At 42.0% G+C, this 18,249-nt stretch overlaps 1 protein-coding gene across 1 annotated transcript; it reads right to left on the reverse strand.

Annotated features, from left to right (window-relative positions):
- Positions 1 to 288: 288 nt before the first annotated feature.
- epb41l4b (erythrocyte membrane protein band 4.1 like 4B) lies at positions 289 to 17,513 on the reverse strand. The gene is made up of 23 exons (XM_040116609.1): positions 17,173 to 17,513; positions 14,542 to 14,646; positions 14,413 to 14,455; positions 13,844 to 13,922; positions 13,489 to 13,533; positions 12,402 to 12,454; positions 11,261 to 11,381; positions 10,588 to 10,675; positions 10,399 to 10,487; positions 9,336 to 9,405; positions 9,058 to 9,227; positions 8,134 to 8,243; positions 7,405 to 7,438; positions 7,090 to 7,123; positions 6,855 to 6,958; positions 4,506 to 4,642; positions 3,309 to 3,430; positions 3,100 to 3,213; positions 2,952 to 3,007; positions 2,708 to 2,860; positions 2,483 to 2,603; positions 2,160 to 2,293; positions 289 to 551 (listed from the first exon to the last, which is right to left on the reverse strand). The coding sequence occupies exons 1-23, from the start codon at positions 17,452 to 17,454 to the stop codon at positions 488 to 490; spliced, it is 2,328 nt and encodes a 775-aa protein (XP_039972543.1). The 5' UTR covers positions 17,455 to 17,513; the 3' UTR covers positions 289 to 487.
- Positions 17,514 to 18,249: the final 736 nt, after the last annotated feature.

Raw genomic sequence — 18,249 nt, forward strand, 5'->3', positions numbered from 1 at the left:
TCGATGCTTCAACAGTCGCAGCCTGAAGCACAGTTTAGGCATTAACATGGACACAGTAATGATGAAATCACATAAAACCTAAACATAACCCCAAAGGAAATCAGATAAACATTTCATCTTGTAACATTTATCATGCAGGCAGCACCAGTCACATCAGTAGCTTGTCTGTATTGTCTGTGTGAGTGTGTGTGTGTGTGTGTGTGTGTGTGTGTGTGTCAGTCAGTTAACTAGCGAATCCATTTGATTCTGTCTCATTCAGTTTATACAGATTCAGTGTGATAAATATAAAGAACCGTCATTCTAAAATTACAATTAAGCAAATATAACAATTGCCTTTATGCAAATATATATTTATAACTTCTGAATGTATTATGCAAATATACAAATGTTGATCTCAGGCAACGACTTTGGGGACTTTTTACGCTTCCAGTTAATGCCTGTTTTGCTCCGTCTGGCGATCATGTCACAGGAGTCAAGGGTCAAGGTCTCAGAGCTCCGTGATCAGGAGGGCTCTGAGTATCTTCTCTCTGTCCAATCTCGTTTCCTCTCCGCTACAGACACACACAAGCATACAAACTTAAAGATTCAGTTTCCTTTATGTGACCAGGTCAAAGTCTCATTGAAAATGAAGTGCATTCGGCAGAGATCAGGTCAAGGTGGCAGCATAAAAACAGTTTTACAACAATAACTATGACACAAACAACATAAACAGCGTAAGACAACTGCATCACAAAGGCAGAAAGCAGTAAAAGATTATAAATGTTAAAACCTTTCTTGTACCTTTTTTAAGGCTGGTTATAAATCATTGTCACAGACCTTACATAAAACTTTAAAAACATTTAGATATTGCACTTTATGTTTGGACTATCTAAAGGCTTTGGGGAAAACACATCTTTTGGTTTCTTTTTAAGCTCTTGTCCATTTGAACTAATGAGCTAACTTAGTAAAATTTCTCTTAAAAATGCTTAATCACATTAAATGATGTGAATTTGCCTGGAGTCAGAGGCCACAGAGATGGCAGTCTACTCTGCTAAACTAGGCTATTAGCCTAGCTGGACTAGTTTATCTGTTGTTACTTTTTTTTCTCCATCATAATTAGATTTAGCCACTGTCTAGTTTAGGTTATAACAAACTCAGTTACTTAAATGTTGAAGCATCGAAACTGATTAAGTTACAGGAAACAGGAATAATTGGGTACGCTATTACAACAGTTAGCCATAACTAGCTGGAGTGCTAGCTTTACTTTAGTTTTCACCACTGTTCTCTAGTTATGAGAAATTAAATGTTTTTTTTTCCTGCCCCAAATATTACATTTCGATGGCATAGTAATTTTTATATGGTAAAACAGATGTTAGAAAGTCAGATTCTGACCTTTAGTCAACTTTGACCTAATACTGTGTATCTGTACCTGCATTTTGGCTTGGTTAGGCAGGACTTACAAAAGATATCCAGTTAAAATGAATAAACTGGTATGAGTTTCCAAAATTATCTAAAATAATGAAAAAACAACACATTTAGAGGCCAATGCACAGACCCAGAGTGCTATTATTGTCAGGTCTCCTACACCTTTCTTCTCCTAAACCAATGACTTTACCAGTGATTTCTTCTATCTTTAGAAGAATATTTTTTTTCCTTGTGCGTAATGCAACAATGTGTTAAGCAGCATTTTACTTTTGTAGCTGTTTGACATGGAACTAGTTTGAACTATTTTAAATACAGTTAATTAGTTTAGTCCAGTAGTTCCCACCCTCAGGGTCAGGCCCCTCCACAGACGATCACAAGAAAAAAAATTATTTTGTGAAATATTGGATAATTTTACCTCTCTGCACCTCAGTTATTTACATGAAACCATCTGAGAAAGGGAAAAAGCCTCTTTGGGTCACAAGCCAAAAAGGTTGGGAACCGCTGGCTTAATCTTTAACAATGCATTACATTTTATTAAACTGATTATTTTTATGTAAAATCTTCATGTGAAATGTAATTACAACTGTAAAATAAATGAAGTGGAATAAGTATAACACTTCCCTCTGAAATGTACTGATGTAAAGTATAAAGTAGCATGAAATGGAAATAGTCATGTAAGTGCCAGTGTAAATATAATTATTTTCTTTCTACCACTGTATAAATGTGTCCCAAAGAGCAGAGTAGAGGTGAGTTACCTGTCGTTATGGGGAGCAAGGTAAGGGACCAGGTGAGGAATGGAGGTACGGTTGTAAGAAGGGGAGAGGTGTGGGGAAGGTGAAGGAGAGGGACAGCCTGGACTACCCAATTCCAGTGCTGGTATATTATCCACCTGGAATACACACCAACACATACCCACACAAAGACATTCCTCTGTTAATTTACAGATAATGCTGACAGGCTGAATGAATCCCCCCATAAGCAGAATGCAGTGCACTACACAAACACGTATGTGCGTGCGTGCGTGCGTGCGTGCGTCCGTGCGTGTGTGCGTGCGTGTGTGCGTGCGTGCGAGTGTTACCTGTGGGTATATGGAGGGCTGTATCTGTTTGTCCAATGAGCTGCTGGAGCCCGACTTTCCTGTACTCTGGGAGGAGATGGCTGCAAGTGCTTCGGGGAGATTATCTTCATCTTCATGGTTACTGACGAGCAATAGATTGAGAGAGACTGAATGACTTACATGACCTGCAGACTGGGAGCTCTGGTTTTCAGTCGTTATCAAAGGTGGCGGTGAAGTTGTACTCACAAGCTGAACTGTCTGACCAGTCGTTTTCTGCGTTGGATGCTTGGGTTGGCTTTGGGTTCCACCCCCTCCGGCGTTGGGACGCAATCTTGCCGTTTGGGCGTCTTGTCTGCAGTCAGACTGGATGCAGCTGAGTCTTGGGATGAGCTCTGATACCTGAAGACCCGAGTAATCAGATGGAGATTTAGTCTTAGCCATACATGTCGAAATATGTGTAAGCATGTGAAGACAGTGTGAGACCACATGCCTGTCATTGAGAGTCTCATTTGAGTTCTTTCCTCTGAGCGTTGTTGGCGCTTCCTTCTTTGTATTGGAGGAGAGAAGAATGTAAATAATTATCTTCTAGCCTGCAGTGTTAGATATGCAGCACAGCACACAGGGTTTAATCAACTCACCCTGAAAGCTGCCTCCATCTGGGCTTTGAGGATGTTACATTTAAGGTGGTCAGGGAGCATTGCCGGGGAGGCAGGAGGGTGCAGAGACTTTTCAGATAGCTGCTTCTCCTCTCCCTGCCAGGGGGAACAAGGAGAGAGGTAAGAAGACCTGGCCAACATCTCTTTATGTAAGCAGAATGGGTAAACAGTATGTCGGAAATGTGTCTGACCTTGTTGTCCATGTTGACGTGCAGCGAGGGCCAGGGAGGAGAATCGCTGTCTGACTCCAGAGCCTTGAGCAGAGACTGAGAGATGTCCAACTCATCTGCTTGGCAGGGAGGAGCTCGACGTTCTAATAAAAAAAAATGTTTTATGAGAAAATGCACCATAGGCCAGATTTGTGACTGTATGGACATGCTAATTTATTGGCAATTTCGGTTCTTTAGACTCATTATGTTATTTGGATGAATGCTGATAAGCCGGGGGTGTTTTTGATGTTGGAGGGATGGTGAAGTCAGTATCTAAATGGTTTATTGTATTCATGCTTTAAATTTATGTTTTACATTCATTTACATGGATGCTTTTAAACTGTGAAAGAAAGAAAGAAACACATGAAAACGGCAATTCACCAAATTACAAAAACTTATTTTCCCACTGCACTCTTACATCATCGGCATCAAACAAAATAACCTTTTCAAAATAATACACATTGCTTGCTTTTGACAATTTCTACTAATTTTTACTTTGAGTCTTGGTGAAAACTGTCCACACTGAGGTCTGTGGATCATCATATTATACATATACAGCATATAATATATATAATGGAGTCCAAAAGTCGGGTACATATACTGTAAGGACGTTGTTTTCTGGAACAAAACATTAAATGACATCAATCTCTCCTGTACTGGATTGATGACAGACGTCAAAGCAGTGGATGTTACAAACTCTGTCCAAATAAAACCAAAACTATTTGCATGGATAGATGCCACTTAAAGATAAAGGATTAACTGATAGGTTCACCTTTTTTTTTTTCAAGTATGCCTTCAAACAAGTCATGTGCCCATATGAACACTGAAACAGGTTTTGCTTGTTGTAATCATTTTTCTGCTGGTCATACTGATGATTAATAGGCCCTCTCTATGAATTTTGTCCCCAATTCACTTACAGTGGCATTGAAGAGATCTTTAAATGGCCAGTTTGAACAGGAGGAATGATTGCAGCGAGCAAAACCTGTAACAGTGTTCATGTGGGCACATGACTCTTATGTAAGACAGACTTGAAAATAATGTGAATTTATCCTTTAAGTTGGAAACTGCCCTAAACACAGGGCTGAAAATGGAAAGAGCATTAGCGTAAAATCTAGACATACGACAGATGTGCAGACAGTTACTATTTGCACAGCTCCTCCTCAGGCTGAGAGTACTCACTGTTCTTGGTGTGTGTGTGGCAGAGCATGTCCTGGCTGTGTGTGTGGCGTCGGTGATGGTGGTGGATTTTGCCAGAATATGAAGTCTCATTCTCCTCCACGCTGAACTGGTCTGAAGCAGGACCGCTCAGAGGGAAACTGAATAGGACATGTAATCAAAACAAATTCCCCCCTCATAACAAAATGCCACTTACACTGCAGCTTCCATTTCTCTAACAACTGTAATATTCTCTGCAATACGCTCAAGAGTTTAAAGCGTATTCAACAAAACCATACCACTCTAATAGATGCTGAAAAGAAAGTATATGACTGTTACAAGTGGGCCTCAATTATAAAACAATGAGGGATAGATCTTTTTGCATTTTTGCAATTATAAACATTGTTTTTATTTGATAGGCAATAAGGAAACATTCCTACAGGCATCATGTGATTCCAGTAAACATCACAGAGTAAAAGGCAATACACTATAACAGCAAAACATTGGCCACATTTTCTGTAAACAGTTGGTTGATTTAATTAATCCATAAACTGATATAAAATTAATGTAAAGTTCATCCAACAACCTCACTTTGAAAGCACAAACACAATATATGCAGAGTCTAGTTCATGTTTCTATTTCACACTGAACTAAATACTACAAATGAAGCAGCTTAATCCCTAAACCAGCATACAGTATGTGCTTAACTCGAACCCCTTCCACCTGTTGAGAATAACCTCATTCAGCACTCACATCACTTTATTTCTCTCTAATTAAAATGATTTGGATAAACAGGCTGTCACAAGATTTTCTAAGGCATGAAGATGAATTTAATCTTCCAGGCAGATGCAAGATCCTGCACTAAGCATACTGAGGGGTTGAAACCCGAGCCACGTTTACATGAAAATCTTCACAAGCAAACCAAGGCACAAAGAACCTGGTCCTATCAAGTTTTAAAAGTATTACACTGTATATCTGCATGTGAATGGATAGAGGAGAGTGTCAGTGTTTGAGGAACATACGAACCATGTTAAGACATACTGATCATACTGTTAAAAAAGAGGATAGTGCAACATGAAAAACATTACTATCAATAGTATGTTTTATTTCAACTTGGGGGATAGTTATGTGCTAACTTTCGGAACGATTCGCTTAATTTTGGGGCGTTTTGGGGATGTAAACAGGAAGTAGAATGTCACTATGAACTCAGTGAGTTAGCTGTGGGCTACAACTTGAGCACTGTTTATTTTAGCCTGTATTTAATTGCATTTAGGCAAAATGGCCCCATAAAAATATGCCGAATTAGCTATTTGCAGTTTATGTTAACAATGTACCGACGAATGTACAGATAGCTATAATTGGATTACGTTGATACTAAAGAGAACATCTAAAGAGAGCATCTTTTTTCCATGATTTTTAAACAAATTCATAGACATTCAATTCAGAGTGGAAATCAAAGATAACGATATCCTCAGAAAATATTAGTCACACCGAATCTTCAAATATGTGTATTTTGCCTGTGTGTTCAGATTTGACTGAGTTATGACCCCCAGAAGGAGCATGATTTTTGGTGCAAATTGAAGAAACTTGGTTTTCAAAGTACGTTCACTGCCTCGATGAGCGGTGCGTCACAGCCACTGTTCCGTATTGATAAGCCAGCCAAATTGCAATAAAGAACACCGGCATGCACTTGTCCCTTTCACGTCACACAGTATCTCTGCCTCATGTCTCACCCTTTGCCTCATAGTTGGAAAAACCTCTGGTTTATATGATAAGGTCCTTTGTCCTTATTTTAAGCAGGGAATGTGACAAATGGATGAAGACAGAAGTGATGATGGTGATGGGGACAACGAGTCCATCAACAGAGCTTCTCTCCTTGGGGCAAAAGTCTTTGTAAAGTTTAGTGTTAAGAGTCTGGGTTAGGAATAGATTCCCAGGACAAACAGAGGTCAAAGTGCGGTCATGACTTTGTCCCTGTAAACCACACTGATGGATCCTGGGAAGATGCCGTAGGTTTGCTTCGGGACAGTAGGATGACTGGACACGGGACTCGCAGCCTCAACAGAAGGCCTGAACGTGACAAGGAGATGGAGATCACACACGCATTCGAGCATGGAGGTAGACAAGACACACAGACAGACGAACCAGCATATGAGGTTTATGAGTGACATGAGCTGTGGTGAAAAACAGATGATGTGGAGTACCAAACAGAGTGCACAAGATGAGGGACTGTGTCTAAAAATAGAAACTTGCCCTGCAGCTTAATTTCTTAACAACGACCCCCTAAAACGTTTCATCCTGGAGCTGTTTCACGAACATGTCCTCGAGTATCTGTAGACCCTTCTCTCCTCTGTGTGTGGTCGGCCGTCTTACCTGTGTGGCGGCGTGTGTCCGGAGGGCTGCAGGTACACTGGGGGAGTGAGAGCGGGGTGGGGCGTGTGCCAGGGCTCGTGACCAATAGGAATGTTATGCTGGTACTGGAGGGGAGGAGAGGAGAGGGATTGAAGAGATGCGGAAATTAAATGTTGTCACAAGGGGCAAAGCCAGATCAGCAGCTGCGTGTATGTCTGTGTGCTTGATTGAAAGTGGGTTATCTGAGGTCACTCACTGGATGTAGGCTGGGATCGGGACTGGCGTGAGAGCTGGAAAAAGAATGACAACAATCATTAATAGCAGATTAACAATCTAACTGAATAAATTAATTTCTTTTTGTAGTGGTGGTGGAAAAACCTACAAAGTGAGGACATTTTACAAAGGGCTATTTTAGTGTTAGCATTAAGCATTAAGCCGTTATGTGGATTAAGGTCAAGGTTAAGGGATAACGAATGAATGAAATAAACGCAATGCCCTCACAAGTACAGTAACATGAATGAACATGTTAGTATTATGTATATTTGTGGGTGTTTTTGTGCGTGTGTTTTACCTGATATGTGGCGGTTTGGCTGGAGAAATGGCAACTGACAGAGAGAGACATGACGTCAGTTAACAAAGAAAGCGGAGAAATGGAAAGTAGCACAGTCTGTTTCTGAATTAACTTCATTTATTTGTACTTTTTCATATGGGTTATGTAGTGTAAGTCTGTTTTTTTCAGCCCAGACTCGTTGCTGGTGCTCAGCTATTTCCATCACTTGAAACTTAATTCATTTTTGTATTCCAGGGCTGAGTGGCTGTTCTAAATCCAATAAATAAGAGGTGTTTGGACACTGACACTGACAGTCTTGGTGTAAATACAGTCTGCACTTGATCATTTATTTATGTATGCCTGTGAGGCTACTGTAGCTGACAGAAGGGGGGAATTTTGGAGGACTGAAGAGTACAGCGTGTGCGTTTGACAAAGTTGAAATGTGACACTGAAGTCTATCAACCTCGAGAATTTGAGCACCTTCTTTAGTGTTTTTAACCTGTTGAATTACGACTTAATTTGAGACATTTTTAGAGAAAAGCTTCTGGAAGGGCTGATACTTTTAGAGGCTGCAGCTTTACCTTTTTCTATGAAGTTACCGTTGAACAGTGATTAAGAACTGCAAATTTAAGTTGTCTAAAATACACTGAAATAAAGCAGTATGTTACCTTTATGATAACGTGCAAGCATCTAAAGGACAAAACAGGTGCTGTTAGTGGTCGACGTTTTGTACGTGCTGATAAGACCAACCTTTGCCCAACGATTGTGTGCGGGAGGGGTATCGCTTGCTCGGCCTTCTCTCGAATGTGCTGGCTCTCCTCAGTCTGCCTCCATGAGTGGCCTGATACTCTGTTTTACCACTGAGACAAAAACATAGAAGAGTGTGAAAAGTATGGAAGTTATTACTGCAGAGTGAGCACTGCCTGACTGCACTTATTAGTTACCACCAGGGAATTAAATATAAAATAATTAATTCTCACTTTAAGGATGTAAAGTAAATAAATAAATACATAAATACATTTGTATATATTTAATAGAAATTATATGTGTGTATTATATATATTTATATATTTATATATATATATATATATATATTTATATATATATATATTTATATATATATATATATTTATTTTACGCACATTTATATATATATATATATATATATATATATATATATATATATATATATATATATATGAGCTACTCAATTGCGCATTCATTTTTGTTATGAAATAAAGTTCCAGATAGGATTACATTACACTGTACAGGTCATCCTGTTTTTACTTCCACCACCTGTAACTTCACAGTTTATCCACTGACTCTAATGTAAAACAGACTTCGTACTGCTTTGTTTAGCTGCTCCCACAAATGACAGGAAGTGCCCTTTAAGTGTGAGAATTTGCTTTGACCATCTCCGATAATAGTGAGAAGAAAACAAACAATATGAAGGAAATATCTCAGTCGCCATAGGAACAGATTCATGTAACCATAGATACACTGTAACCATAGATACAAAGGCTCTGTTTTATGTGACACACCATTCCCCATATGCTGGCACTAGTGCTGGTCACAATTCCCCGAGAGAGCCAACTTGGTTTATCCTTTTCCAGTTGATTTTCAGCAGGCAGTAATACATTGTTCGGTTAGTAAAGAGCCGGACCCGTGCTCTACCTGAATCTGAAGCGGGATCCGAGTCGTGTGAAGTCGCTGCGGTGTGTTTTGCCTGTGGCTGGCTGTCGTAGCCGGAAGAAGGCGTGGCTCTCCACGGCACACTTCCACAGTTGTTTGCAGCTCTTGGCACTGGCCAGCTGGAACATGAACGTATGCTCCTGCTCACGACCCTGCGCAATCATGGGTAAAAAAAAAAATAAAAAATACTATTAGTCGCCTTTCAGCTGAGTGCCTGGGGATGTTTTTATGTAGGCATGTGTTTGTGGCAGGATACAAACCTGATCATCGTCCTCCACCACAACCAACGTGAGTCGACTCTTTTTAAAGTCCAGCCGAGTGATTTTGGGCCTAGATGACACACATAGACACACAAGTAGACAAGAAAACCAAGGACTCTGTTATTAGTGCCTTAAATGTGAGTGTTTTTTCAGGATGTCGGGAGGATTAGAGCTGTGCTTGCCAAACAGTCTGAAACCAGAGCACCATCAAAAGTGCCTTTGTTTGTCATGGTACCCCACCACCATGTCCACCTCCAACAAGCAAACATGTTCACATATATGAACTAACATCAATATTAAGTGAATTAACGAAGGCCTATTCTGAATAAAAACAAAATACTTCAGCAGGCTTAGGCTATGTTTCTGTGCAGATTTACAGATAAATATTGAACTTATTCATATTAGGGCTGAAATAAAATTATTTTCATTATAAGTTAAACTCCCAATTTTTTTTGATATTTGATAAATAATTTAGTCTATGAAATATCAACAACAAAAAAAAGTGACATCCAATTTCTTATTTTGTTCAACAGTCCAAGACCCAAAAATATTCGGTTTACTATAATGTTAAGCAAACTGAAGCAGTTAGGTTTCTAATTTGAGAAGTTCAAACCAGGTATTGTTGGGCATTTTTTCCATTATTTTTGCTATAAATTAAGTTAAAAAATGTATCTATCATCAAAATAGTTATTTTTCTGTTGATTTATTAATTGAATGCTAATTAATATAAACAATTCCTGCAGTGTACCTGGAAAAGTCAGGAGCCAGAGAGCATGTGTCATTACTACTAACAGCCACTAACTGTATCGGGCTGTCATGTTATTAGCTGCAACATGTTTTTTTTATTTTCTAGGAAATTGTGATGTTTATTGATTATTGATTATTTTTATCATTGTGTGTGACTTTGAAAATGTAAGTATGCTGTTAATGAAAATGTTGCCTTGTTTTTTAATGTGGTGATACGTTACCAAAATGTACAGAAAAATTTGGACACTGACTGTCCTTAAGTCACGCCACGGGGCCACAGCACCCACTTTGGATTAGATGTGTTTCACGTACTCACCAAAAGAAGAGGCCGATTTTGTTGGAGCCTTCAAATACTAAGATGCCAGTAGGAGTGAGACCTAGTGCATATTCTCCTCCATCTCTGCCCTGAACATGCAACACACACACACACCTTTAGTTCTCAACAATATAACATGTTCTGACACATATTAAGTGACATTTGTGATAGTAAAACACACTCACACACCTTGACAAAGTGCATATCTACTCCGTAAAGTTCCAGCCACTTGCATTTGTTGAGAAAAGAAATTTCTGCTTGAGACGGGCTCTTTCCCCTGAAGATTTAAAATAAGACATCACGTTGAGTTTCCACAACAATAATATCACTCCATCCATCAACTCAGCTCTGACACTGTGTGGCAGCTCGGCCTGAAAGAGAAAAACTCTTAACACTGCATGGCCTCTACTGGTAATTGGTGTTCGCTCTAAGAGAAATACTTAGTGAGTACCTATCTGGCTGTGCCCGTCACTCAGTCTTGGTTTTTGTGTGTAAGAATGATTGTGAACTCATTGTGGGATCGTCCTTGTGTGGCTCGGTGAAGCGCAGCATATGTGTATGTAATCTAATCTGAGATGGGAGCAATCAGACTGCAGCTGGGTTAAATACTGCCTGGAATCAATCAGGACCCTCCAGGGATTAATCCCTTAATCCTTCACAAGACCAGTAAGGGCGAGGCCGAGGAGGAGAAAACGGAGGGACAGTGCTCAGCTTTTTGCCCCAGCTGTTTCATCCAGTGAGGAGAGAAACCTTGACAGGTCAACTCGCCGGCCACTGGGAGCCTTCCAGTTAGTGCCTTTGACACTGCAGAAGCATTGTTAAAACTAGTGCAGATGCATGTGAGGAAATGTTAATGTCTCACCTAAGCTCAAGCCACCTGCCAAAGATGTCTGCCTCCATGGCCTCGCTTTGTTTGGGACTGAAACGAAACTCCGAGACCAGCTCAGGAGAGTGATCCAATGGATCACAGTCTCCTAGCTCACCTGGATGAGGATACACACAAAAGCATATCAAGTATAGACACATAAACCAAGACATTCAGAAATACAAATGCTGAACAGAACCTTAGAAAGTCTACAACATGCACTGCGTATTGTTACTGCAGGTCTTTAAAGCGAGACCGTCTCATTTGCTAACATTAGCCACCATAAGCTGTTGGTATGACCAGCAGTTTATGGTGGCTAATATTAGCAAAATCTAGATAAATATTGCTATGTAACTGACATTACTGAGTACCATTGACATGATGACTCTTCTCTACCTGTGCTACTATTACACTTTGTTTTACCATTTGCTATTATCCAATAATTGTCAGTTGTGGCCGCTCCTGTGCAGCGGAAACACGAGTATTGTTTTAAACCTGCAAATTCCTGCATCTTCAAACAGCTGCACCACAGTATATGAACATCTGAAAACTTCTTTGACATAGCTTATGCGCTCTGAACATCTATCTGGTTTTACTTAAAAACAGTGACTGTTTTGAAAGAAGTGTCCTTGTTGGTGCATTTAAGTTTTGACATTTCAAATTTGACGACTGGCTGCAGAAAGGCAGCAAATTCATGTTTTACTTTTCACACTATCCGTTTTTGCCCATCTTTTGTCTTCTGGGTTTGATTTTCCAATTACATAAATCACAAATGTCTTACTTTTTGGTTGCTGGCTCTCAAGTCTTGGATGTCAAAGTATGCAGCACCAGCAAGGAAATAAATAATGTCTCAAGTTTCAAATCTGCAAGGTGATATTCATATCAAAATGAAATGCATGGAAACCAATTGCTTCCTAAAAGGTAAAAATCAGACAAAATTAATGAAAAACCTTTAGATATGCTTTGGAAGACAGGTAGCCGTAATATCAATCATCTGTAGCTATTGGGCCAAACATGTTGCACTACCTGTGAGGTCCTGTGAGAGGAGGGACCTTTAAAAAATCTCTCAATTAAAATTGTAAATATAAATTAATATATCATATAAAATAAAATAAATGAGTATGTGAAGTATACTTACTTTGTAAACAATATGCCGCCAACTCTACTGAGACATCGTACGGACATTTCAGTCTGAAGAAAGAAAAATACACCAATTACAAGCTGTTTCCAGTGTGAGTGTTTTTACGCGCACTTACCGAACCAAGCACACTGCCCTATCCATGGTGTGATGTGTACATGTTATCATGTGTTAGGAAGACATAAAAGTGTCTGAGTGACCTACACGGTGTGTGTGTGTGTGTGTGCACGCGCATGTCAAGGAGAAACCCTTTTCCTAAAATAAGCAGCCCTCTGCTGTTCCTGATTTTGAGCTATATAATAGAGCTGGACTCTGGGGATCTGTGGCCCAGATAGAGCAAGGGAGGAGAGAGAGGGGTAACACACTGTCTGAGAGTGTGTTTGTGCATGCAGGTTTGTGTTTGTGCTGAATACGCAGACTCCACTGTACAGAAGTCCCCCCGACTCTAGTGTAAGTGACCTGTGTGTACACTAGCACAGGTCAGTGTTTGTATATCTGGTTTAATGCTACTCGTGAGATCTTCTGGAAATTTTGTACAAACATTCATGGTCCCCAGATGATGAATCATACTGACTTTACCTCTGGCGCAACCATGAGGTTTTGTGTGATATGTTTCGAGAACTACCGGATGGATTGTGATGATTCTTTGTTTAGACTTTGATTCTTTATTTCAGACTTTGTCATGATTCTTTGTTCAGACTTTCACGGCCCCCCTCAGGAAAAACTGTACTAACTTCGGTGATCCTTGAACGTTTCATCTAGCGCTATCATACGTTCAAAATTCAAATTTCATTTTAACCAATCGTCTCATGTCCCATCCATTCACCTTCCTGCCACATCCCTCCTTCTGCCCCTCCTTATTTACATCTGGCGTACCTCTCCCATCTCTCCCTTCTCCAGGTACCATTTGGGGCTCAGCTGAAACACCTCCACACTGAGTCTGGGTGAGTGGAAGTGTGTTTGTGCATATATATTTACATGTCTTATAATTACATTTACATGTCATTTCCCAATTAATTTCCAACAATTTTTGCATACAGTTTTTGATATACAGTATGTGTGCATTAACAGTTACAAAGAAACTTACTTGCCAGACAGGATGTCTTGCCGAAGCTGCAGCACAAACAGATACCTGTTGGTTTAAAAAAAGACAAAAACAAAAACAGAGTGAGAGCCTTACACTGAAGGAGAACATAAATCAATTGATGTATCACAGGCTTCTCCTCATCACTGACACATAATTTGCTTTAACAAGTCTCTGTCCGTTTAGCCTTGATTTGAATCTGCCCACAGCAGCAAAGTAATTAGCCTCACATCCCCTTTGGACCTTTACACTGGGCTCCGGAGAAAAATGTGTGCATTTCATGTGTGTGTGTGTGTGTGTGTGTGTGTGTGTGTGTGTGTGTGTGTGTGTGTTCTGATTTGTGTGTGAGACTTTTTACCTTGTAAATTCCTCACGCAGGTTATTTGGCTCTGAAGAGTAAAATTTCACTCTGAAGAAGAGTCTGTAAGGAGGCCCGTCTAAAAGAAATGAAGACAGAGTGGAAAAGTGTGTATAAAGACTTTGTGTGTGAGAGTCAGAAAGGCAGGAAGTGAAATAGGTGGAGAGATGAATTACTGATTTATTGAAAATTAATCTAATCAAATCTTCTTATTATTTACTTTATCCATTTAATCACATCCTCCAGTCCATCTATCACTGTCATCACGGCCTTAAATCTTTATTTGCTCATATTTCTCTGCAGCCTACTTTAATATTTCTTTCCTGTTTCGATCCGGCATCGATCACTTTCTTTTAAGCTACCAAACAACAACTCAGTGAATTAAGACACACACACACACAGACCGTTTCATTTATCCCCGTTACAAGCTGGAGAGCAAAAAAGTGTATAGCTACTAATGCACATTCTAATCACCATGTCAACATCTGATAATGCACCACCTGCTCCCTACTTACCTGCCTCCACAATCCTGCACAAGCAGGCCTAATTAGAGAAACAGCTGAACTTACCTCGGATCTGCTTCTTTATAAACTTGGACATATCTAGCCAGTGCTAAAAGAGAGACGACAGTGAGAGGGTGAGAGGCAGTTACATCAGCTTGTGCTCTACTGTGATGGAAGGAAGCACTTGTTACTCACTGAGACTTGGTCTGTGTCCATGAACTGCAATCCAAAGTAGTCTGTCTCAACCAGATCTATGTGATACATGATCTGGTCAAAAAGATCCTGGCCCTTGGATTTGCTCTATGACAAAAAATGACAAAAAAATATTTTCAACTGAGCCTCGTGTGTGTTTATTTTTGTGTCTCCTCTGCTGTACTAACATTATCTGGATATCTTTGTTTGGATAAAGTGGGTCTTTAACAGATTTCCAGGTAATTCAGGCATGAAAGTGAATTAGAAGCAGACCTGGTGTTCATAACAGGAGCAAAATTACTTTTAGTGGAAGTGAAAGTGGCTGTGTGTGTGTGTGTGTGTGTGTTTGTGTTTGTGTTTGTGTGTGTGTTTGTGTGTGTGTGTGTGTGTGTGTGTGTGTGTGTGTGTGTGTGTGTGTGTGTGTGTGTTTGTGTTTGTGTGTGTGTGTGTGTTTGTGTGTGCATCTGGGTCAAAAGAGAAGGACAAGCCCATGAGGAAAAGGCCTTTTTTCAGGCCTTTGTCATTAACACACACAATCAAGAACACATGTCAGTGGACTTAAGCACAACTTTCACCATTATGTCCCAAACTTCATCTGAGCAGCTCACGAGCAGATGTGTGTCATCGCCCCGTCCGAAAACGTAGCCCAAGTCTGAACCATATAACACACAGCGGGTGTGTAGAAAGATGACAGCCTTGTACTTTGGATCCTGATAACCAGTCTAAACTTCCTGGTGAGTGTATGAATGTGTGAGGAAATCAGTGGTATTAAGGGATTGGGGAATGAAAAAAGGAAAAAAAAAAATCACCAGAGTGCTCTTGCTCATTCTGCTGCATGTAGTTTAGAGAAGCTGATTGAAATCACAGCCTCTATCACATGGGCGCACATGCAAGAGCAACAAGGAGGCAAAATTGACCTCACGGAGTCACACACAGTGAGGTTTATATTTTACAGTTCCTGTTGTACCTTTGGTTTTGGCTGCATTCAGCCTGAAGTGACAGACTAATAAGCTTTAATAGGTGAGTTTCAGCTCTGTTCAGTTCAGCTGTACCAGTGCCTGTGGGAAAACAACAGGACATGAACAAACTTGTTCCGACACACCTGTGACTAAGCTTGACAAATCATTTTGTTGCTAGAGCCGTAATATCTCAGTGGGAGCTGTGGCCTTGTGTTATTGCTTTAATCTCCCTGTAGGACTAGGGAAAGACTCTTTACCCTGATAACCCGGCTATATACCAGCTGAGCATTTCAGAGGTGACGCATGCACGCAACAGCTTCAGTGACACACACACACAACCTTCAAAATGAAAACATCTTACGAGAAGCCAGTTACGCACGCGGGCCCACACAGTCGCTCATCATCCCACCTACCCTCGCACACTTGTAGCGCTCGTCTGTGACACAGAGTCCCCACAGCGGCCAATCAGATCAGTTAGTCAGAATATGGAAAGAGGCAGGGGGAGATGGATGGAGCACAGGAGGGAAAAGGAGAAGAAGGGGGAGGATGAGGAGGCCGAGCGTGAAAGAGTAACATGATGGAGCAAAGGAGGAGGCCACAGAGGGAGTGGTAATGAAGATTGGGGGGGGCAAGGAGGGAGGGAGAGCGGAGACTGCTTGAGATCAGATGCAGGCAGATAGACTGAGGGAGAAAGAGGGACAAGAAGAAGAAGAAAGTGATGGGAAGAATCTGTAAAAGAGCAAACAAGAGGGGGCAGCTTCAGGTCTGCCTTAGTTAGATTTAGATTTCACTGGAGTCTGAATGGGGAAGTAATGTGATGAGCTGGCTGATCATACCGCCATCTGGACCTGCACCTCTCACTGCACAGACAGAGACACACTCACATACACGCACCACTACTATATAGGCCACTATGATACTACAGGCTGTGAAACTCTCATAAAAGGTAGCTTATCTGTGCCAAACTAGACACAATTTGGACATCTGTTGTTGGCGATTTGAGCTTGGAATGCAACTACCAGTGATTTGCATTACTGATTAAGCTTAACTGTTGAGACCATTACATGTCAAAAACAATGTCCCAGATCCCAAGATGAGATCTTCAAGTTGCTCATTTTGTTCGACCAACAGTCCAAAACTCAAAGTCATTCAGCTGACACGGTCGTAAAACAGAGAAAAGTACAACATCCTCATATTTGAGATGCTGAGACCAGTGAGTTTTTGGCATTCTTTGCTTAAAAACAGATAATCAAGCATCAAACTTCTCTCTCAATCCTCTAATCGATTAACTGACTAGGCCAATTGTTTGAGTCCGAATTTGAACTGCATGTCCTCTACATGAACGGGGAAATAAAAAACTGTAATAGGACAAAATAAGTTCAGTTAAAATTAAGTTTTCAGTGCTCAAACTAACCTGGATGGCAGTTAATCCTCATATGTTATTAAGTAAAATGAAAAAAACCCTGACTCCAGGCTAAACAGGATAAATTATGGTAAGTTAAATTTAAGAGCAGTAACCGGGTCTTTCAGTTTTGCAGGGGACCACCAGGAACCACCTTATGGCCCCCACGGGGTCCACAGGCCACACTTTGACTCACACTGATCTAGGCTACCACCTGGTCCTGCTACATGTACTCTGTTGGCCAGGACAGCGGCCGGGCTTCGGCGCACTCACAGGCAAATCCACATTGACATCCGAGCCGTCCAGCAGCAGGACGCGGCAGGTGATGGTGGTCCTCGCCGTCCCGGCCGCCGGGATGTGAACCGACGCTCCCCCGGTGACCACGGCGGGCGCGTGGACGACCTGCTGCTGGTGGGCCAGGAGCAGGGGGTTCCCGGTCACCCCTCCCGCTCCTCCTCCCCCCCCTCCCCCTTTACCGTCCCGCTCGTCCCTCTCTCTCGTCTGAAAGCGGCTCCGAGAGCGGCGGCTGAACGTCCGGCGCAGAAAGCCCATCATCTTCCCGATCCACAAGGCGAGGAGGTCCGTGTTGTGACCGTCAAGACTGCGCCCCACAACAGTCGCTGCGGCCGGGGTCCTGCTTCTGCTTCTGCTGCTGCTGCCGCCGCCGCCGCCGCCTCCTCCTCCTCCACCTCCTCCTCCTCCACCTCCTCCCACTTCTCCTCGTCCTCCCCGGGGCGAGGAGTCACTCCGCTGGCACAGCGGAGACTTCAGGGCTGCCGATCAGTCCTCAGGCTGGATGTCGGCAGCAGCGGGGGCACCCCAGCAGCATACTAATGAAACTGACACAGGTCGACCACCGAGGCGCCAACCAGTTGATTTCCAGTCATTCGGTCCGGTGTGAACGACAGGACCCTGTCGCGGAAATACAGGCAGCCCTCCTCCTCCTCCTCCTCCTCCTCCTCCCCCTGTCCTGTCCTCTCCTCTCCCGTGCACCTGCTAGGTGCTCGCTGTTGCGCACCGACCCTAAAATCCCCGAGAAATCCCGTCCGGCGCTCCGCAGTGGGAACCCCTGAGTCACACGGGGGCCGGAGAGGGAGACGGGAAGTCTTATCCACGCTGGACCCGAGCGGAACCCGGCGGTCGTTGTTTTCCTACTCCCACCGGGGAACCGAAACTAGTCTGCCGCACAGGTAAAAGTCAACCAGCGAAACTAGACAAACAGCATGATCTGCGCCTGCGTAAAAACACAGCGCAGAACAAACTTCTGCTCCCTCCCGACCGGCCGACCCACCAGTGCCGGTGAACCAGCGCCACCTGTCGGTAACGAACCCGCCTGGCTATGGGGAATAT

The sequence above is a fragment of the Xiphias gladius genome, chromosome 22, assembly GCF_016859285.1.
Source record: "Xiphias gladius isolate SHS-SW01 ecotype Sanya breed wild chromosome 22, ASM1685928v1, whole genome shotgun sequence".
Taxonomy (NCBI): Eukaryota; Metazoa; Chordata; class Actinopteri; order Istiophoriformes; family Xiphiidae; genus Xiphias; species Xiphias gladius.

Excerpts from the sequence above, each read along its gene's own strand:
- epb41l4b (XM_040116609.1), bottom strand. The coding sequence starts at position 17,454 with ATGATGGGCTTTCTGCGCCGGACGTTCAGCCGCCGCTCTCGGAGCCGC. Across the intron at positions 13,923-14,412 it reads TATAAAGAAGCAGATCCGAG|ACGGGCCTCCTTACAGACTC; the intron begins GTAAGTTCAGCT and ends CATTTCTTTTAG. Across the intron at positions 9,406-10,398 it reads AAAATCGGCCTCTTCTTTTG|GCCCAAAATCACTCGGCTGG; the intron begins GTGAGTACGTGA and ends TGTGTCATCTAG.